Raw genomic sequence first — 23,028 nt, 5'->3', positions numbered from 1 at the left:
ATTTTCTGCTGGAAACCAATGTCCAGTAAGTCCATACGGTTGTAGTGGATATTGAAGTCTGGTATAGACGAACAACATGCAAAAATACACACAAACATAAAAAAACGTGCACAGGTAGGGAGAGCTTGTAGCCGCAGCCGTTGTAGTAGAATTGTATATAGCAGGGTTTTCCAGAAGAAAAGGTAGACGTAGAAGTAGAACCAGAAGTAGAAGGCGGAAATATGGCGTTTGACCGACAAGATGGCGTCTGTCACAATCTGGATCGGCTGTGACGTCACATGCAAGATCTCTATAGGGGGTCCACGCAAATGGTGCTGTGCACACACGTGTAAAAATGATCACACATTAGCTATCAATACTCTCAGGTGAAATGTCCATCCACAACCTTTGACCTGACTATTTGTACAGTTCACTGCTCCACATGTAGGCATTTTTTTCCTAATTTTTCTCACCAACTTGTCCAGTTTTGTGTCACTTCCAGTAGTCCAAATGACTGCTCTGCTCCGCAGTGGGAGTGGTAAGATGGTGGCCAGCTGGCTTCACTTTGACAAGCCTATGAGCTCTCTAGATTTTATCCCCTTCGGACATAACGTGTACAATTGTACGCATGAAGTTCCATAGCATTTTTCCTTGTGTCCGAAGGGGCCAAATAGAGCTCAGTGCTGTAGTCTCCTTACTTGAGCTTCAAACTCACTCTTCAGAAATCCTACGAGTGATGTTACAGAGGCTTTGTCCATTATTTTTGCAGTCTATGTCTTGAATACAAGACGTATTTATCGTCTGAAAGCTAAATAATGCTTTTTCTTCTTCTGTGTTTTTAACAGCAACAAATTGTGCAGTACCTGAAAGACATGTTCGACCACGACAAAGTGCGCTTCACATCTGCTCAGTCGCTGGCCCAAGACATTTTGAGTTTGTCTCACAGGCGCGCTGACATCCTGCTGGGCTACCTGGGCATCGACAGCCTGCCTGAAGCGAACGGGACACTGCCGGCTAGCACGGACGAAGAGGACTGACGATAAAAGACGTGGACGTTTCTGGACGAAAAAAGGAAATCTATTGAACGACTTTAATTCCAGATCCAAAGGCACATCTATATTCATTATCTTTAACAGACTGAAATGTAAACAATCAATGAATCTCCTCAGCAGGACCGAGTGTAATGGAACACTGGTGCTTGAAAGAATCGACACAGTTTTTCTGAAGAAATCGAACCACGGTCTGAATTCTATGGCTGAATCTCTTAAACCTACAGATCCTCAAATAGCACTTGGTGATAAGTCCTGCATCTGTTGCTGCTAATTAAATGATCTAGATAAAATGGTTTAAGTCTTGATGATGATGATCAGATGGATCCGCAGCTTGCTACCCAGCACGACCGAAGATGAGTTTCTGGAGCAGCCTGACTGAAAAAACCTAGAATAAATGAAGCGATGCACAGAGCTACAGTACGTACCGGTAATGAAAAGAAAGTCTTCAATTCTTTGCAAGATGCTCTTTGGTGTCCCTGCCAGCTGGACCGAAATATTCCATACGCCGAGGTCCGTGGAAACGCCACCTTGGGTCACTTTTCGCTGACAGGACGGGAAATGAGGAATTTTGTTTTCTCATGAGACAAAAAGAATGCAAGATCTTTTAACTGAATACAAGCCTCAGGTGTTGAGTCGGATCTCGGCTTCGTTCATCCGTCACATATCCAAGTAGCTCTTTCCAAGCCAAACTGAATCCCACAACCACTGAAGAAGCTGCATGAACAAGAAGCCCACAGATCAAAATAGCACTAAGTAGTCGAGGTTGTGTTGGCTGCTCGGCGAGGTTCCATCCCTGTCCTCGACACGCACTTGTATGTAATTATGTCGCAGATTGTTTAATTTTTGGGGATGTAAATACTAGTTATATGCGTCACTGGAGATATGAAAGCAGAGGAGTGTGTGTGTGTGTGTATACAGTATGTATTCCCAAAAGTCACAGTTGGCTTGTGTATCAGCCAGACCAAGATCTTCAGCAGCTGGTTATTGTAACGTTTGAGCAGGTTATAATTCTAATACAGGACGACTAAACGGGTATATAGGGCACTGAAGAATGCAAGCGACACTTATAAAGGTCTGTTCACGTCTTGGCTATCATTGGGTTTCACTGAATGTTGAATTTATGGTTTATTCATAAGGTAAGGCTTTCTGCTGCGAATGAACTGCGGATCACAAACGTCTGACTGAATGATTAAGTTATTCCACAAAATCGAGTCGTACCTGAGCTGATAGCCGATGAGGCACGTCGAGTTGGCTTTAACCTCCTAGGGCCTAGCGGTCACATACGTGGACAGCACTTTTTAGAAATTCAGAACAAGAATCCACATATGTGGACATACCTTTTCTCAAAAAGTACATCTTATCAAAGATGATGCTTAGTTTTTATTCTAATCATGTTCTAATAAGCCCAAATAGCAAAAAGAAATAAAAAATGCATGTAAAAAAAACAGCTTGGGTCTTAGGAGGTTAAAGGAACAGTCCACCGTACTTCCATAATGAAATATGCTCTTATCTGAATTGAGACGAGCTGCTCCGTACCTGTCCGAGCTTTGCGCGACCTCCCAGTCAGTCAGACGCAGTCAGACGCGCTGTCACTCCTGTTAGCAATGTAGCTAGGCTCAGCATGGCCAATGGTATTTTTTGGGGCTGTAGTTAGATGCGACCAAACTCTTCCGCGTTTTTCCTGTTTACGTAGGTTTATATGACCAGTGACATGAAACAAGTTCAGTTACACAAATTGAAACGTAGCGATTTTCTATGCTATGGAAAGTCCGCACTATAATGACAGGCGTACTAACACCTTCTGCGCGCTTCGGCAGCGCACTGATACGGAGCTCAGATATCAATGCGCTGCTGAAGCGCGCAGAAGGTGTTAGTACGCCTGTCATTATAGTGCGGACTTTCCATAGCATAGAAAATCGCCACGTTTCAATTTGTGTAACTGAACTTGTTTCATATCACTGGTCATATAAACCTACGTAAACAGGAAAAACGCGGAAGAGTTTGGTCGCATCTAACTACAGCCCCAAAAAATACCATTGGCCATGCTGAGCCTAGCTACATTGCTAACAGGAGTAACAGCGCGTCTGACTGACTGGGAGGTCGCGCAAAGCTCGGAGAGGTACGGAGCAGCTCGTCTCAATTCAGATAAGAGCATATTTCATTATGGAAATACGGTGGACTGTTCCTTTAAGCCATGTACGACAAGATTTGAGTGGAATAACTGTTTTATTCTAGCCGCATTCACTGGATTTTGAGAAACGGAGCATTTTTTTTTGTTTGTTTTTTGCAAATTCGATAAATAAAAGCTTTATACAAAACGTCCGACAAAATAATTTCCGCTGAGAATGTAAACAAACCGGCGAAGTGACTGTAGCAATTTGTGAAAAATGCAATAATGATGATAATTCTTGAAAAATTTTCAAAAAGATACATTCTTACCTTCAAATAATTTCATTCCATATTTTTATTTTTTTAATTTTTTTTGTATTTTTTTGGGATTTGGTTTTCGAGTAGAGTTTTGATTTCGTCCTCGGTTGGTTCAGCAACACGCGTCGCCATTTTGTTTATCTGTATTCGCGGTATATGAGCTGGTAGTAGAGTAGCCAATCAGAGCGTGCGATTGATCATATCCAGTGAACGTAGATAGAATAATAAATATGAAGTTATGCTTTAGTTCACATTGCGTTACGATAGTGTTTCCTCAATCCTGCTCTTTATATCTTCCCAGTGTACTGCTGAAATTATTATTATTATTATTATTATTTTATTTTTTTTTACATTTCATGACATGTATGCATGATGTGGCACAAATGGAGGAGTGTGTACTGGGACATTTTCCTTGCTATAGCAGTTTCCCTGACTGTTTTTCTCAAGTTCTTGCCTTTTATAAAGAGTTGCAAACTTGATAGCGAAATAAAATAATGACACTATGTGAGCTGTCGTCCAGACAGAGGAGTCAGCTGTGTGAGACTGAAGTCTGCAGTTGTGGTGATTCCATCATTTATTGAACAAATTACAGTTGAGCTGAAAATACAATTGGATGGATGGATGGAGGTTGTTTCAGAGAAAACGGAGGTGGAACGTTCACAGCAGTGTGTTTTAAAAAAAAAACAGCACTGGAACACCACAGATGTGTTTTATTATCATTCAACCTTCCAGTCGCTAGAGTAATCCTCAATATGCAATATAAACGGTCCTTTAATAAACCTATTTGTGTACGAGTTCTCATCATGAACTCTTAATTCCTAAACCATAATAATGAAAAAAAGCTTTGTAGGCTTTCAGGATGAGCTTGTTAAACTCGGTATTTAAAAAAAAAAAAAAATTTAAATCCTGAAATCTGTAATTCATGTTTTATACGAATGATGCACATCTATTTGAGTGTTAATGTGGAAAATAATAGGCGTGCAATTTAGTTTTCCTTTCAAGTGTGTGAAATTGTGTATAGAATCTGATAATATTTAAGTTATTCCACGAAATCGAGTCGTACATGACCTGATAGCTGACGAGGCCTGTAGCGCCGAGTCGGCTATAAGCCACGCATGACGAAATTGCGTGGAATAACTGTTTTTTATTCTATCCACGTTCACTGGATTTTGAGAAACAGCATTTTTATTTTTTGCAAATTCGATAAATAAGAACTTTATACAAAACGTTCGACAAAATTATTTCCTCTTGGAACATAAACAAATCTGCGAAATGACCGTAGCAATTTGTGAAAAAATGCTATAATAATTCTTCAGAAATAAAAAAAAGATACCGTACGTTCTTACCATCAAATACTTTTATTTCATACTTTGTTGCTTTTTTTTAAATAAACTCAACAAAAATAAAAACTTTACACTCGTTTCAAAGTCAATAATTTGAACGTTTTGGAAAATAGGTTTGAAATAACGATTGTATTCAATTATCTTGTCATTAAAGATGCTATAGCATACAGATCGTGTTTGTCATGGAATCGGTTCCACCGGAAATGCGACGACAATGTCCATGATCAAAAACTGAGAGTCACAACTTAATGAAATCATGTCAATATCGGGTGTGTCCTCCATGGGCGTTCACAACTGCGGTACAACGTCTCCTCATGGATTGGATGATGCGTCTGAACACAGCTTGGGGAATGCGCCGCCATATTTGTACCAACATGGCACCAAGCTCCTGCAAGTTCTGTGGAGGGTTCCAGTGGTTCCTGTGGTGCCAGTTTGATGGAGACGTGTCTGGAGATTATGGATGGTCTGTCGACTGCATCCCATAACCCTCGCAACGTCAGTGACGGATGTTCCCGTATTCAGCATGTCAATGGCACGTTCACGCTGAACGTTTGACAGTCGTGGCATTGCAAATTAACGAATAATTAACCATAAAACCTTGTTTTTCTGAGATGACACCCTACTCTGCTACCGTGAGATCAATTGCACGTGTATCAATAGGTCACGTCACTTGTGTCGCGTGGAAACGTGATTTTAGCGTGCAGTGCTCTCGCACGTGCTATGTAGGCCCGACCAGTAGAATGAATGTGTGACGTAATGCCCTTGACGATGCATTTAACCATAATCACAACAAGAACTCTTTCAAGAAAAGTTTCTCAACACTATCTGAAAAATGAGTGTCAAGTTTTTATTTTTGCTGAGTATATTTTTTGAAGGTTTTTGTTTTTGAGTAGTTTTTATTTCGTCCTCGGTTGGTTCAGCAAAACACTCCGGCGTTTTGTTTTTCTCTACTCACGGTATATGAGCTGATAGCCTAGTGGTAGAGTCGCCAATCGGAGCATGCGGTTGCTCATATCCAGTGAACATGGATAGAATGAATTGTGTTTTTCCCTGCTTCCATTTAACTCCAACCAAATCCTGAAATCCTATGGACCAGCCTTCATTTGCTGTTTTCGCACTTTATTGTTTAGGACCCAATCTGAAATCAGTCTATTTTTCTCGAAATACTGATTAGTCGAATAGGTTGCTTCTGAAGCTGTGTGTGTGTGTACTTTCTTGGAAGTGTGCGGTCATGTAAGTTGAATCCTGAAGACCTAATGCAAAGAAGCGCCAACAAAGATAACTGGCCAGCGTTTTACAAGTAAACGAAGAACTTTCGAGCTCATTTAACTGTGCGCAGTTAGTAACGTTCAAAGCGTGAGGAATTACATTGGATTAATTGTATCATTTGTGCCTCTGTTCGAAAGGACTTCCTTCCTATATTTCTGCTCATTCTGTTCCTGTGTTGATAGCAGTGTGGCGGTTTGGGAAGAAAACCTTTCACATGCAGAAATTTCGATGTGTTGTGCTCAACTTCTGAAAAAATACAGCCGCTGTTGAACTTTAGTATGTTTCACTTTTTCATGTGTTTTTAAAAAAAAAAAAAAGTGGAGAGGGAGGAGAAAATTGCTTTTAAAGTGGCATTCCACCATTGGATGTATTCTTTGGCATAAAATACGACAACATATATAAACGGTATCACTAGATCGAGAAATCTTTTAGCTTCAAAATGATATATCAAACATAATTTTTTGACAACGACAAGTATATTAATTTTGCGACCAAAGTCACCTACCCTTTTAATTTCCGCGCGGTAGTGAAACGTGATGTCATCGGCAGGTTCCCCTTCTTGTGTACCACGTGTCGGTGTTCTGTAAAGTTGTCCCACCTCTTGGATTTGTCCTACCAAGCTTACTGCGCATGCGCGAAGCCTACTGCGCATGCGCAGAACACATGACGCCATTACAATTAGCAAGTTCTCATGCAGACCGTTTTATTATTCACAACAAGTCATTACAAATTATTTGACTCGGCCAAAGACTCAACCAATACGCACAAAACATAAAAATCGGCAAATGCGTGAAATGCTCACCGATTTTCTATCAGCCCAGCTGATCGGTAGGACAAAACTACTGTTGAATTTTCCTACCCTCCTGGATTTCGCGCATGCGCAGTAGGCTTGGTAGGACAAATCCAAGAGGTAGGATACGTCACGTGGTACACAAGAAGGGGAACCTGCCGATGACATCACGTTTCACTACCACGCGGAAATTAAAAGGGTAGGTGACTTTGGTCGCAAAATTAATATACTTGTCGTTGTCAAAAAATTATGTTTGATATATCATTTTGAAGCTAAAAGATTTCTCTATCTAGTGATACCGTTTATATATGTTGTCGTATTTTATGCCAAAGAATACATCCAATGGTGGAATGCCACTTTAAAGATTTCATTCCAACTGTGCCATAGGAGCATCACGGACTTACTGACAGCTGATTTTTGAGCCGTTATGGAGGCTTATGTCAGTTTCACTATGACACTATACGACAACTTGATCGAAACATGACCTTCACTGTGTCAGAAAATCACTTTACCAAGTAATGTTTTTTACTTTTTTTTTTTTTTTAACCACAGTGTTTGTTAAACTGACTACTTACCAATCATGGTTTGTACAGGCATGGTTAAAGAATAAATAAAAACGTTTCCACATCACTTCAGTGAAATTATATACAGTACTGTGCAAAAGTCTTGGGCCCCATTTTTTTTCATACAAACTTTGAGGTAGATTTCTGTTGTATGAATTCTACATTATCAATTCAGCACAAAAACATTTTAGATTTCCAAACGTTCGTTTTCCCGCACAAAATTAAATGTTAGAGAAAAAAACCCCGTTTGTATCTAAGCACCATATTACATAACAGGCCACTTTTCAGATTAAAAAAGAAAACATAATGAACGCTTCTGGGTTTTGGTGCAAAATTAAGAAGCGAGTGTGGCAGTCAAAGTGTCCAGAAGAACTGGGGCTGGTTCTGTAAGATGCTCAGTAAAACCTTCAGCTCATTTCCTTAAAAAACTGCACTCATTGTACCTGAGACTACTATTTTTTTTTTTTTTTTTAAGCAAAGCATCGTCTCGCACCAAATATTGACTTTGTTTCATTTATTATGGCTGACTGCTGTTTATAGTATTTTTTCATGTTGAAACATATTTCATTTCATTATTTTTAAGCCATTTTTGTTCTACAGCATTTCTTTACATGTGCCTATAGCGGTGTTCACACGGCACATTTGCATCAATGCTGCACCGATGTATTTTGTTGCAATATATCTTACACCGGTGTAAATTTTATGGAGCGTTCACACGTCACAAACCTGCTTACTAGAGAGAAGCATGTTAGCACCGGTGCAGCCCCACTTGCGTTCACACGGCAGTTTTTGCGACCGTGCTATAGACCCCTTTCACATGACGTCACCGCGCCGCGAGATTTTGTTAGGCGCCATATTGGAAGACCAAGTACATACACTCACAATATAAAACAAAGTACGAGCGAGAGTAAAGTGACACGATGGATGATAATTCTGGTTATGTGAGTACATTACCAGCTGCAGAAAGGGCACGGTATGTGGAGAAACTGGCTGTGATTGATGGGTTTGACCCATATGATAAGACTCGCGGCAAGGGAGAATGGAAAGATAAGGAGGACCTGACACCAATTCTGCCATCTGTTTGCTACCCAGACATTGTAAACTATTTGTTGTTTACACCCAGTGCCTACACTCAGTGTTCGAACTATGCCGATATTTTCGGGGGGTCTCTTTTTTTTCCCTTGGGGGGGGGCGCTTGCGCTTGTCTCGGAGCGTGGATCTCCAAACACATGAGAAGCCTATCTTGCGCACATATCACGCGGACTTCACACCTCCACACACGCATCGCGTCTGAAGTCATGACTCATCAGGGGAAATCGTGTCCGCATTGGCATGTTCAAAAAACAACCTCGCGTCAACAATGATACCACACGCAAGAAAAAAAAAAACAGTCAGGCTACTCAACAACCAACCTGGCAGCAGCGAGCAAGCCCCAAACCATCCTAAATTATTATTATTGTTATTATTATTATTATTATTATTATTAAATTGTAGAAGTCTGGGAGGCTTGCTCCTCATACAGTTATCAACTTGGGGCCACTTTAGCATGTTTTAAATCTGAATTTCTTGCGTTTGCTTACCTCAAAGTATCCACAGATCATGCACAGACTTATCCATTATATCCACAGTTTTTTGCCAAGTCTCACACAGGTTTCTTTCAAGTCTACTGTTGGGCCAATAAATCATAAATAAAACAGCTCAGATTTGTTTGTTTAAGTCGTTTGCCACTCTACTTTATTCTCGTGGGTTCACACACCGCTGCCGTTATTTCCCCCTAATCACGAGTTTGTTGGTCTTCCAATATGGCGCAGGGTCTGTTTACTTCCGGTTTCAGGTGACGTCAGTGAAAGGGGTCTATACAATAGTAATAATGCGGAAATGAAATATGCGCATGCGTGAAAATGTACTTCCTTTTCCCGGTTGTCATGGCATCACCAAGCGCCGGGAAAACAACGTGGATGAAGACACCAGTGTTGCCAGATACTGCTGATGTTTTCCAGCCCAAAATATGTTCAAATCCGCCAAAATGCACTTAAAACCGCCCAATCTGGCAACACTGGAAGACACGCAGTTCTGTTGTTGTTGATGTTCGCCATTTTGGAAGCGCAAAATACCAGGATGCAAATTATGCAATGCCCGTATGTAATCAACTCTCCTCACGCGTAGCGAGTCTACCCCTGTAGCGTTCAGACGTCCCATTTTATATCGGTGCTGCCCCGCAAACTAGCATTTACTCCGGAGTAAATTTCTTAAACCACCTCCCGAGCAGGGTTAGATTTGCACCGGTTTAAGCAGCTTTCAGGGGCTACACCGGTATAACTTTGTACCGTGTGAACGCTCTACCGGGGCAGCCCCGGTGCTACACCAGAGTAAAAGTTGCTGTGTGAAAACCCCTTAAGACTTTTGCACGGTAGTGTATAGTCATGGTTTCTTCACCTCAACAAATGTTAAATGCCGAAAATTTTTCGACCCTTTTTGAAAGGATTCAACAACAGAGTTGACGTCCAAAGAGTTTTCCAAAGTTGTTCTGAGTTAAAGTGTAAATCAGTTATCCAATATTCACAGTAGCAGGTGATGAGTCTCTCTCTGTCTCTCTGTCTTTCAGATCGCTTGTGGTTTGTCTCTTGTGGGCATGTAGCGAATGCTCCTGTTTCTGCTTGTGGGAGTGCACTGTCTGTTCTTTTATGTTTTCCAGTGAGAAATTGTTGTAACCAAAATATATAGACGTAAAGCTACAGCTCACTGTACAATTTCTCCGTCCCACTTTTGTTTAAAACGTATTTCAGTACAAGTTATGTATTATATTACGTGCTTAGTTTTGTTGGCAAATTAGCAGTACAAGTTAACTTTTTACGAGCTACATGCACTCACCAGAGAGGCCAACAATCTCTGATTGATAATCCCTTCCAAGCTTAATTTTCCTACATATTGTCTCTTTTATATCATATTATATTATAGGATAAGATGAAGCCATGTTTGTTTGTTTTTTTGTGTCAAACAGTAAATTGAAGCTAATCAATAGGAAATTGGGGAACTGACACAAACAACGGACCATAGGATAGGTCTGAGAATCCATTTGAGCTGTTTGTATTTTGTACACTACCGTTCAAAAGTTTGGGGTCACCCAGACAATTTTGTGTTTTCTGTGAAAAGTCACACTTTTTTATTTACCACCATAAGTTGTAAAATGAATAGAAAATATAGTCAAGACATTTTTCTGGCCATTTTGAGCATTTAATCGACCCCACAAATGTGATGCTCCAGAAACTCAATCTGCTCAAAGGAAGGTCAGTTTTATAGCTTCTCTAAAGAGCTCAACTGTTTTCAGCTGTGCTAACATGATTGTACAAGGGTTTTCTAATCATCCATTAGCCTTCTGAGGCAATGAGCAAACACATTGTACCATTAGAACACTGGAGTGAGAGTTGCTGGAAATGGGCCTCTATACACCTACAGTGGTGCTTGAAAGTTTGTGAACCCTTTAGAATTTTCTATATTTCTGCATAAATATGACCTAAAACATCAGAGTTTCACACAGGTCCTAAAAGTAGATAAAGAGAACCCAGTTAAACAAATGAGACAAAAATATTATACTTGGTCATTTATTTATTGAGGAAAATGATCCAATATTACATATCTCTCAGTAGCAAAAGTATGTGAACCTCTAGGATTAGCAGTTAATTTGAAGGTGAAATTAGAGTCAGGTGTGAGTGGGCACCCTGTTTTATTTAAAGAACAGGGATCTATCAAAGTCTGATCTTCACAACACATGTTTGTGGAAGTGTATCATGGCACGAACAAAGGAGACTTCTGAGGATGTCAGAAAAAGCGCTGTTGATGCTCATCAGGCTGGAAAAGGTTACAAAACCATCTCTAAAGAGTTTGGACTCCACCAATCCACAGTCAGACAGATTGTGTACAAATGGAGGAAATTCAAGACCATTGTTACCCTGCCCAGGAGTGGTCAACCAACAAAGATTACTCCAAGAGCAAGGCGTGTAATAGTCGGCGAGGTCACAAAGGACCCCAGGGTAACTTCTAAGCAACTGAAGGCCTCTCTCACATTGGCTAATGTTAATGTTCATGAGTCCACCATCAGGAGAACACTGAACAACAATAGTGTGCATGGCAGGGTTGTGAGGAGAAAGCCACTGCTCTCCAAAAAGAACATTGCTGCTCATCTGCAGTTTGCCAAAGATCACATGGACAAGCCAGAAGGCTATTGGAAAAATGTTTTGTGGACGGATGAGACCAAAATAGAACTTTTTGGTTTAAATGAGAAGTGTTCTGTTTGGAGAAAGGAAAATCCTACATTCCAGCATAAGAACCTTATCCCATCTGTGAAACATGGTGGTGGTAGTATCATGGTTTGGGCCTGTTTTGCTGCATCTGGGCCAGGACGGCTTGCCATCATTGATGGAACAATGAATTCTGAATTATACCAGTGAATTCTAAAGGAAAATGTCAGGACATCTGTCCATCAACTGAATCTCAAGAGAAGGTGGGTCATGCAGCAAGACAACGACCCTAAGCACACAAGTCGTTCTACCAAAGAATGGTTAAAGAAGAATAAAGTTAATGTTTTGGAATGGCCAAGTCAAAGTCCTGACCTTAATCCAATCGAAATGTTGTGGAAGGACCTGAAGCGAGCAGTTCATGTGAGGAAACCCACCAACATCCCAGAGTTGAAGCTGTTCTGTACGGAGGAACGGGCTAAAATTCCTCCAAGCCGGTGTGCAGGACTGATCAACAGTTACCGCAAACGTTTAGTTGCAGTTATTGCTGCTCAAGGGGGTCACACCAGATACTGAAAGCATGGGTTCACATACTTTTGCCACTCACAGATATGTAATATTGGGTCATTTTGTTCAATAAATAAATGACCAAGTATAATATTTTTGTCTCATTTGTTTAACTGGGTTCTCTTTACCTACTTTTAGGACTTGTGTGAAAATCTGATGTTGTTTTAGGTCATATTTATGCAGAAATATAGAAAATTCTAAAGGGTTCACAAACTTTCAAGCACCACTGTATGTAGATATTGCACCAAAAACCAGACATTTGCAGCTAGAATAGTCATTTACCACATTAGCAGTGTATAGAGTGTATTTCTGATTAGTTTACAGTGATCTTCATTGAAAAGAACAGTGCTTTTCTTTCAAAAATAAGGAAATTTCAAAGTGACCCCAAACTTTTGAACGGTAGTGTACTTTTACCCTGTCATCTAATTCGCACAGAATTGAGAACTCACATTTTGCCCAAATCGTGGCTCCGTGTCGGACATTTACATAGAACGTTAATGGTCATCCGTCACTTTGTTTGCTAGCGTGAATGTACTGTAGGGTTCGATGCGGAACAGGATGGAAAGTGTCCCACCCAATATGATGCTTTTCAGTACATCAGGAAACCTGTTTATAAAGTTCCTCTGTAATGAGGACTCTGCAGGAGCAGTACAGGATTAAGAAAACATGCTCCATGTTTTTTTTTTTTTTCCTTTTTTTTCTTAAAGCTGACTTGATAAAATGAATGCTCAAGGCTGATTATGGACTCCCTGAAAGAGTCACCCTTATTCAGTTGTTCTGTGCTAAAGCGTACTGACTGTAGCTTTGAGTTGAGAAAGGTGTTAAATTGACTGATGTACTCATGAACTGTAAAAAATGAATCATGTTTAATAATGTGTATTAATTTCTATATTCATTTTTAAGTATTTTCCCCCCAATATATGTATGTTGGGTTTTTTTCTTTCTTTTTTTTTTAAGAGCTCCTGGGAACAATTTTGAGTAATGAAAAAAAATATGTTCTGATGGAAGGTGTGTACAGTTTCAATACAAGCTTTGTGATGGATTTTGACTTGCTGTAATTAAAACCATCTACATAAACATGGCAATACGACGACGTATAGTTTCAGCTACATGACACTAGGTAGAAAATATACATTGACTAAATTATATGCAGATTATGAATATACAAATTCATATTGAGGAAACCGGGCGGCACGGTGGTGTAGTGGTTAGCGCTGTCGCCTCACAGCAAGAAGGTCCGGGTTCGAGCCCCGTGGCCGGCGAGGGCCTTTCTGTGCGGAGTTTGCATGTTCTCCCCGTGTCCGCGTGGGTTTCCTCCGGGTGCTCCGGTTTCCCCCACAGTCCAAAGACATGCAGGTTAGGTTAACTGGTGACTCTAAATTGACCGTAGGTGTGAATGTGAGTGTGAATGGTTGTCTGTGTCTATGTGTCAGCCCTGTGATGACCTGGCGACTTGTCCAGGGTGTACCCCGCCTTTCGCCCGTAGTCAGCTGGGATAGGCTCCAGCTTGCCTGCGACCCTGTAGAACAGGATAAAGCGGCTAGAGATGATGAGATGATGAGATATTGAGGAAACCGATATATTCAGAACCCAAATCCGAATGTGTTCCAGGTCGTAGCTTTAAAGTTTCAGACGTTATAATGGAAATGTTTTTTGTTATTGTGAAATATTTCAAGATATTCATAATCATTCATCAGGCTTGTAGTATTCGAGTCCGACTCGTGCCCTAATTTTAAGGACTCGTGACTCGACTTGGACTTGAGCACTGATGACTCGGACTTGGACTCGTGCATTAACTGCATTCGGACTCTGATTTTTTTCTTTATTTTTTTGTAACGTCATAATAATTTGGCATATTTATATCTACGTTAATTTTGTACTAATTTCGTGCAAGAGCGTCACACCTATGCGCCTTGGCGTGTGCATCAGAGAGACTCTCAGGTGCGCTCCGGACAGCGAGCGTGCCAAGCGGACTCTCACATGCATGCCATAAACGACTTCACACCTGCACAGGATTAAGGTGCAGTCAGTGTGCCTATATAAAAACTGTGAAAACACACTTACTTTGCGAAGTATTGAGTTGCGTTGCTGATACATTACCGAGCCTTATTTCCTTGTTTGGGTTCCTGATCCCTGATTTCCTGTTTCCCATCTTTGGTTCTGCCGAGTCTACGATAGCATGTTTGTGCCTCGATCGACCTATTGCCTGTTTTACGATTTTGACTGCCGTTCTGAATTGTTTACCGTCTTCACTTGTATTAATAAACACACCTTCTGCACTTTGATCCGTCTCCCAACCATCTCTGACAGAATACTTTGCACTCCCTGACCAAGAGAAGCACATTCATCTGTTCATACGTCATGTCAGGAACAAACTAATGTTAATGTCGCTGAAACAGCCTCCATCAAATGGTGCGGTCGGAGTCTTGTTCTCGGACTCGACTCGAAATTTTCCGGAATGACTTGGACTTGAACACTGGGGACTCGAGACTGGACTCGGACTTGAGGTTTAGTGACTCGACTACAACACTGTCCTTCATTAATGAATCCATAAAAGTGATGAATCATTACAGGAAAGTAAATTTGACATGTTGGTAGTTCTATGCTTCCGTAAATATGGCTATGAGTCAGATACAATCACATGTCAAAATGAAAACTGTCTACGCCAGTGTGCAGCTGATCATGTGCTTGTGTGTTGTGTTCCTGTTGATATTTCACTGTTAACTGTCTTGCTTAAAAAGAAAAAAAAAATGATCACAGGTCAAATTTTTCACAAGAGCTGAGCTAGAAGCGGTGTACATTCAGTCTGAGTCGCGCTTTCTGGACATGTTCATGTAAAACATTTGAACTGTACTAACAAACTCAGCATCTGCTGAATATCTAATGTGGTTTTTTTTTTTAGAACGTAATTCTAATTTGGTTAGCATAAATATATCTGCCAAGTTAAGCCCTCTCCAAGTGCATTGAAATCTTCTCTGAAGGCGGTGAAGAATCATTCTTTTGTGTTTCATGGACATTAATCTTTGACACAGTTGTCTGACTGAAAAAAAAAAGTTTTAATCTGATTATTTTTAATCATATAAATGTACAGGAGCTAGGGGTCACATTTGATAAAAGGTTCTTATTTCCATTTCTCTTTGGTGTAAAGCCTGGTAGTCAGTTCCAGCACAAAACTCGTGGACTTGTTTTTGACATTGTTTTTGTGCGTGTGTGTTTTGTTTTTCTTATATCTGTACTTCTACTGGACAAACAAACATTAAAAAATCAATAAATTTTTTTCTGTTCGTCTTCTGTTGTTGCTGACGTTTCTTGGGGAAACTTGATGGTCTAAACGTGTTCGTCTTTTTCCACAGAACTGGGTCTTAAAGTGTAAAATTCATAATGGTATGTTGGGGGGGATTTATCCATCCGTCCATTATCCGTAACCGCTTATCCTGTGCAAGTTCACAGGTAAGCTGGAGCTTATCCCAGCTGACTATGGGCAAGAGGTGAGGTACACCCTGGACAAATCACCAGATCATTGCAGGGCTGACTGTTCTGTTCATTCCCGTAACCCTATTGCAGTCTTTTCTCTGGGCTTGGATTGCTTGGTGGCGCCCATCTCCTCTCCAAGCATATTCACACCTACGGTCAATTTAGAGTCACCAGTTAACCTAACCTGCATGTCTTTGGACTGTGGGGGAAACCGGAGCACCCGGAGGAAACCCACGCAGACACAGGGGGAACATGCAAACTCCACACAGAAAGGCCCTTGCCGGTTGCTGGGCTCAAACCCAGAACCTTCTTGCTGTGAGGCGACAGTGCTAACCACGACACCACTGTGCCAGCAGGGCTGACACATAGAGACAAACAACCATTCACATTCATGCCTACGGTCAATTTAGAGCCACCAATTAGCCTAACCTGCATGTCTTTTGGACTGTGGGGGAAACTGGAGCACTCGGAGGAAACCCACGCAGACATGGGGAGAACATGCAAACTCCGCACAGAAAGGCCCTCGCTGGCCACGGGGCTCGAACCTGGACCTTCTTGCTGTGAGGCGACAGTGCTGACCACTACACCACCGTGCCACCAGGGGGCACTTTTATATATTTTAAAGAAGGCTAAGCTTCTTAACTGATGTCAATCATAACAGCGACTGGTCTTGCAGATTTCCCACAGCATTAAATGTAACTATCATCGTAGTGATTGTCACTACCAAACCTGATCGGAGTTTGAGCCGAGCCATGGTTGGTTGACTTGGCCAGAATTGCAGCAGTAGGGTGGCCAGTTCCTTTCTGTGCACTCTCACACACATATATACAGTGGCGCTTGAAAGTTTGTGAACCCTTTAGAATTTTCTATATTTCTGCATAAATATGACCTAAAACATCATCAGATTTTCACACAAGTCCTAAAAGTAGATAAAGAGAACCCAGTTAAACAAATGAGACAAAAATATTATACTTGGTCATTTATTTATTGAGAAAAATGATCCAATATTACATATCTGTGAGTGGCAAAAGTATGTGAACCTCTAGGATTAGCAATTAATTTGAAGGTGAAATTCGAGTCAGGTGTTTTCAATCAATGGGATGACAATCAGGTGTGAGTGGGCATCCTTGTTTTATTTAAAGAACAGAGATCTATCAAAGTCGGATCTTCACAACACATGTTTGTGGAAGTGTATCATGGCACGAACAAAAGAGATTTCTGAGGACCTCAGAAAAAGCGTTGTTGATGCTCATCAGGCTGGAAAAGGTTACAAAACCATCTCTAAAGAGTTTGGACTCCACCAATCCACAATCAGACAGATTGTGTACAAATGGAGGAAATTCAAGACCATTGTTACCCTCCCCAGGAGTGGTTGACCAACAAAGATCACTCCAAGAGCAAGGCGTGTAATAGTTGGCAAGGTCACAAAGGACCGCACGGTAACTTCTAAGCAACTGAAGGCCTCTCTCACATTGGCTAATGTTAATGTTCATGAGTCCACCATCAGGAGGACACTGAACAACAATGGTGTGCATGGCAGGGTTGCAAGGAGAAAGCCACTGCTCTCCAAAAAGAACATTGCTGCTCATCTGGTTTGCTAAAGATCACATGGACAAGCCACAAGGCTATTGGAAAAATGTTTTGTGGATGGATGAGACCAAACTAGAACTTTTTGGTTTAAATGAGGAGTGTTATGTTTGGAGAAAGGAAAACACTGCATTCCAGCATAAGAACCTTATCCCATCTGTGAAACATGGTGGTGGAAGTATCATGGTTTGGGCCTGTTTTGCTGCATCTGGGCCAGGGCGGCTTGCCATCATTGATGGAACAATGAATTCTGAATTATACCAGCAAATTCTAAAGGAAAATGTCAGGACATCTGTCCATGAACTGAATCTCAAGAAAAGGTGGGTCATGCAGCAAGACAATGACCCTAAGCACACAAGTCATTCTACCAAAAATGGTTAAAGAAGAATAAAGGTAATGTTTTGGAATGGCCAAGTCAAAGTCCTGACCTTAATCCAATGGAAATGTTGTGGAAGGACCTAAAGCGAGCAATTCATGTGAGGAAACCCACCAACATCCCAGAGTTGAAGCTGTTCTGTACGGAGGAACGGGCTAAGTTTCCTCCAAGCGGGTGTGCAGGACTGATCAACAGTTACCAGAAATGTGTAGTTGCAATTATTGCTGTACAAGGGGGTCACACCAGATATTGAAAGCAAAGGTTCACATACTTTTGCCACTCACAGATATGTAATATTGGATCATTTTCCTCAATAAATAAATGACCAAGTATAATATTTTTGTCTCATTTGTTTAACTGGGTTCTCTGTATCTACTTTTAGGCCTTGTGTGAAAATCTGATGATGTTTTAGGTCATATTTATGCAGAAATATAGAAAATTCTAAAGGGTTCACAAACTTTCAAGCACCACTGTATATACACACACATTCACACCTATGGGCAATTTAGAGTAGCCAGTTAACCTGTAGCAGAAACCGGAGCACCCAGAGGAAACCCACACAGAAAGGCCCCCGCCGGAACATGCAAACTCCACACAGAAAGGCCCCCGCCGGCTACTGGGCTCGAACCCACAACCTTCTTGCTATGAGGCAACAGTGCTAACCACTACACCACTGTGCCACCCAAATGGATAAATGGATAAAAATACCCACAAAGAGTCACAAAATCATTATAATAGTTGAGAAATTTTTCTTGGTTCAGACAAATAAAACATTGACAGTTGAAACAGTTTGGGCCATGCCATATCACACTAGCCTGTGTCGTGGAAACTCTCAAAACTTAAACTGTCCCAAGCAAAAATTATTCAAAGAGGTTGCAGAAAAGCTTAGACTTTTATTAAATTAATAAAAGCCGAGTTAGGTCTGCAGAGTGAACCGACTCAAAATCACAAAGTTCTCATTTTATACCGTTTCAAAGTAAACACAGTGTATACAAATAATCTCACTGGTTAACATGTCACGTCATACCACTTCAGCATTTTCTACTGAGCAGTACCGGTACATCTCACGCTTCTCATATTTTGTATCAACCGAGCCAAATTTTCCAGTATGAATGGTCAGTTCAGAAAGATTCAAAACATATGATAAGACGTAATACATCGTGAACAACACAGTATTCATAGCAAACAATGCATGATTCAAAATGACTGGAGCTAGTCAGTACAAGATAAAGATTGATACAGGCTGCAGGTGCAAACGAGCACAATAGGGTACAATCATGGCCTTGGCCAGTCTACCACAGCATAGGATTTTTAAAAAATGATGCACATTGCAGCTGTAGAATTTGTGTTGTAACAATACCCGATTCAGAATAACTTGATAAAATGTATCACTACAAAATGCAAAATGCTCCAGAATGAACAATTGCTTAATTCAACATGGTCTTGGCTAACTCGTTACAACATATGATAACACTGCAGGTGCTGGAGTTAGAATAAAATACTTTTTGAACAGGCCTGTGATTTAGCAGAAAACAACCTTTCAGTATAAACAATCTCAATGTCTTTACTGTATTTTACTGTAATTATGATCATTCATAAATCGTTTATTATTACTTTTAATCAAATCAACTTCATTTACTCTTTACTGAAAATCAACATGACTGGCTTTGAATCAATATATAATCAGCATAAGATGAAATCAGTGTATGTGTGTGATTACATATGAATCAAAATATAATCATCATAAACTAAATTATTGTTTATATGATGACATCAAGGCATGTGTGCATGGTTACATTTAGGATATAAAATGCCACACCTGTCATTGATTATTTAAATTATATTGGCTGGCTTTGAGTGGTATATCAGATATATTCCATTCAGCTAGCATGATATTGAACGAGTTGAAAACGAGTAGCTGAATGGAATATATCTGATATACCACAACAAAAAAAAAGCCTGCCAATATTATTATTATTATAATATACACATATTCGATGGAACAATTATAGATTTTACAAAAAGCTAAGAACAGGGGGGTAACATGCCAATATTGAATGCTGATTCTGATCGAATGTAATTCAGTGTTCTGTCAATCCAATGTACTGTACAAAGTCAAAGTTCTAACAATAAAATGGTACAAGTCCAAAAACCCTGAACAACAACCGAACTTATATACAACCCCGATTCCAAAAAAGTTGGGACAAAGTACAAATTGTAAATAAAAACGGAATGCAATAATTTACAAGTCTCAAAAACTGATATTGTATTCACAATAGAACATAGACAACATATCAAATGTCGAAAGTGAGACATTTTGAAATTTCATGCTAAATATTGGCTCATTTGAAATTTCATGACAGCAACACATCTCAAAAAAGTTGGGACAGGGGCAATAAGAGGCTGGAAAAGTTAAAGGTACAAAAAAGGAACAGCGGAAGGACCAAATTGCAACTCATTAGGTCAATTGGCAATAGGTCATTAACATGACTGGGTATAAAAAGAGCATCTTGGAGTGGCAGCGGCTCTCAGAAGTAAAGATGGGAAGAGGATCACCAATCCCCCTAATTCTGCGCCGACAAATAGTGGAGCAATATCAGAAAGGAGTTCGACAGTGTAAAATTGCAAAGAGTTTGAACATATCATCATCTACAGTGCATAATATCATCAAAAGATTCAGAGAATCTGGAAGAATCTCTGTGCATAAGGGTCAAGGCCAGAAAACCATACTGGGTGCCCGTGATCTTCGGGCCCTTAGACGGCACTGCATCACATACAGGCATGCTTCTGTATTGGAAATCACAAAATGGGCTCAGGAATATTTCCAGAGAACATTATCTGTGAACACAATTCACCGTGCCATCTGCCGTTGCCAGCTAAAACTCAATAGTTCAAAGAAGAAGCCGTATCTAAACATGATCCAGAAGCGCAGACATCTTCTCTGGGCCAAGGCTCATTTAAAATGGACTGTGGCAAAGTGGAAAACTGTTCTGTGGTCAGACGAATCAAAATTTGAAGTTCTTTATGGAGATCAGGGACGCCGTGTCATTCGGACTAAAGAGGAGAAGGACGACCCAAGTTGTTATCAGTGCTCAGTTCAGAAGCCTGCATCTCTGATGGTATGGGGTTGCATTAGTGCGTGTGGCATGGGCAGCTTACACATCTGGAAAGACACCATCAATGCTGAAAGGTATATCCAGGTTCTAGAGCAACATATGCTCCCATCCAGACGACGTCTCTTTCAGGGAAGACTTTGCATTTTCCAACATGACAATGCCAAACCACATACTGCATCAATTACAGCATCATGGCTGCGTAGAAGAAGGGTCCAGGTACTGAACTGGCTAGCCTGCAGTCCAGAACTTTCACCCATAGAAAACATTTGGCGCATCATAAAACGGAAGATACGACAAAAAAGACCTAAGACAGTTGAGCAACTAGAATCCTACATTAGACAAGAATGGGTTAACATTCCTATCCCTAAACTTGAGCAACTTGTCTCCTCAGTCCCCAGACATTTACAGACTGTTGTAAAGAGAAAAGGGGATGTCTCACAGTGGTAAACATGGCCTTGTCCCAACTTTTTTGAGATGTGGTGTTGTCATGAAATTTAAAATCACCTAATTTTTCTCTTTAAATGATACATTTTCTCAGTTTAAACATTTGATATGTCATCTATGTTCTATTCTGAATAAAATATGGAATTTTGAAACTTCCACATCATTGCATTCCGTTTTTATTTACAATTTGTACTTTGTCCCAACTTTTTTGGAATCGGGGTTGTACTACAAGCTATATACAAGTAGATAGTTTAAGTTTAAAGTTACTTTTGGTCGTAGTTAATTGTTACATTGCAGTTGTTCAAAACAAAAGGGCTTTGCTGAGTGAAGTCCACGAGTGACATCCTCTTGTAAAAGTCTCCGTCACTTTTCCTCACCTCCAAGTAGAACTTTGACAATATTTCCGCTATTGCTCTCTTTTCCAGTTTTTCAATGTCCGTTGGTATGTTTTTCTCTTGTAAATATGCGTGAAGAGTATCCAGTGAAGTTTTGGTAACGTTTCTGGTGTTCACTGCATCTTTCTCTTTAAATCTTCCACTTGTAATGAAGCAAACCTTGCGGCCATGTTTGTGTACAGTATAAACTGTCAGTCATTCGCTAGCGCAGAAGTTTTACATCTCTGACGTGTCTCTTTTCCAGTTTTTCAATGTCCGTTGGTCTGTTTTTCTCTTGTAAATATGCGTTAAGAATATAATGAAGTTTTGGTAGCCTTTCGGGTGTTCAGCGCGTCTTTAGTTTTAGTTTTTAGTTTATTCATTTCATCCTTAAACCGAGCACTGAATTAACCTCTTCTTCTCTCTCTCCCGGCCGACAAATAAATGATTGCGCGCGTGTGCAGCAGAAAAGTTTTGTCATTGAATCTTCACATGAGCTCCAATGTGTGACGTGGTGTTGTCTTGACAACGTGCAATATTATAACAATCTTGCACACTCATTCTCCAGGGAGAGTGGCATGATAACAGTATCGCATGCCATCAGTAAACCCACTAGAAGGGAATTGAATATGTTTTTTACCTCCGCCAAGGAGGTTGTTTTCTGTAGCGTTGGTTTGTTTGTTTGTTTGTTGGTTTGTCTTTTAGCAACATTACGGAAAAAGTAATGAACGGATTGCTCTGAAATTTTTTCCAGAGGTGTGACTGGACACAAGTAACAATCCATTAAATTTTGGCGGTGATCTGGATCACCTTCTGGATCCCGGATTTTTTTAAAGGATTAATTTTTTCCCCATTGAAATGAATGGGCGTGCGATGCAAAAAACAGATTTTTCCTTCTGTAGGCCAAACCATAAGGTGTAAAGTCATGAAACTTGGTACACTGATAGAGGAGTGGACCCTGATTGATTTCATCAAGTTTCATGTTGGTACGTCTCACGCTTTAGCGCCACCAACTGATCACAGTCTTACATGCGTTCATGCCCGTAACTTTTGATCCGTATGTCCGATTTTCATAAGTCTGGTGCCGTTGGAATCCTTGGAGCTAGACGATTCCAACGCACCCTATGACGTCATTCTCCGCCTAATTACATTTTCCGTCATTTTGAATTTTGTCCAAAGTGAAGGTAGAGTGACCCTGGCCGCATGTTTTGTCCGATCATCACGAAACTTGGCACACATGATCTCCAGTCCATGGCTAATGAGTGATATTCGTTTCGCTCTCATACGTCGAAGCGTTCGCCCGTGGCAGCCAATCAAATTCGATGGCGAAGCCACCAAACAGGAAGTCAGCTCATATCACGGAGACGCTTTGACTTATCAAGACCATATTTAGTGGCATGACACTGGACACCATCCAAACTACCCTCATCAA

The 23,028-nt window shown here is 40.6% G+C and overlaps 1 protein-coding gene across 2 annotated transcripts in view; it reads left to right on the top strand.

The window, feature by feature from the left end:
- The window catches only part of miga2 (mitoguardin 2), a 54,511-nt gene extending 51,982 nt beyond the window's left edge, over positions 1-2,529 (top strand). For both annotated transcript variants that reach the window (XM_060935010.1, XM_060935011.1), the window contains one exon: positions 825-2,529. In XM_060935010.1, coding sequence (XP_060790993.1) covers positions 825-1,016 — 192 coding nt within the window. In that variant the 3' untranslated portion in view covers positions 1,017-2,529. The remainder of the gene's footprint in view (positions 1-824) is intronic.
- Positions 2,530-23,028: the final 20,499 nt, after the last annotated feature.

The sequence above is a fragment of the Neoarius graeffei genome, chromosome 12, assembly GCF_027579695.1.
Source record: "Neoarius graeffei isolate fNeoGra1 chromosome 12, fNeoGra1.pri, whole genome shotgun sequence".
In the NCBI taxonomy this organism is placed as follows: domain Eukaryota; kingdom Metazoa; phylum Chordata; class Actinopteri; order Siluriformes; family Ariidae; genus Neoarius; species Neoarius graeffei.
This window is presented reverse-complemented; position numbering and strand designations above follow the sequence as displayed.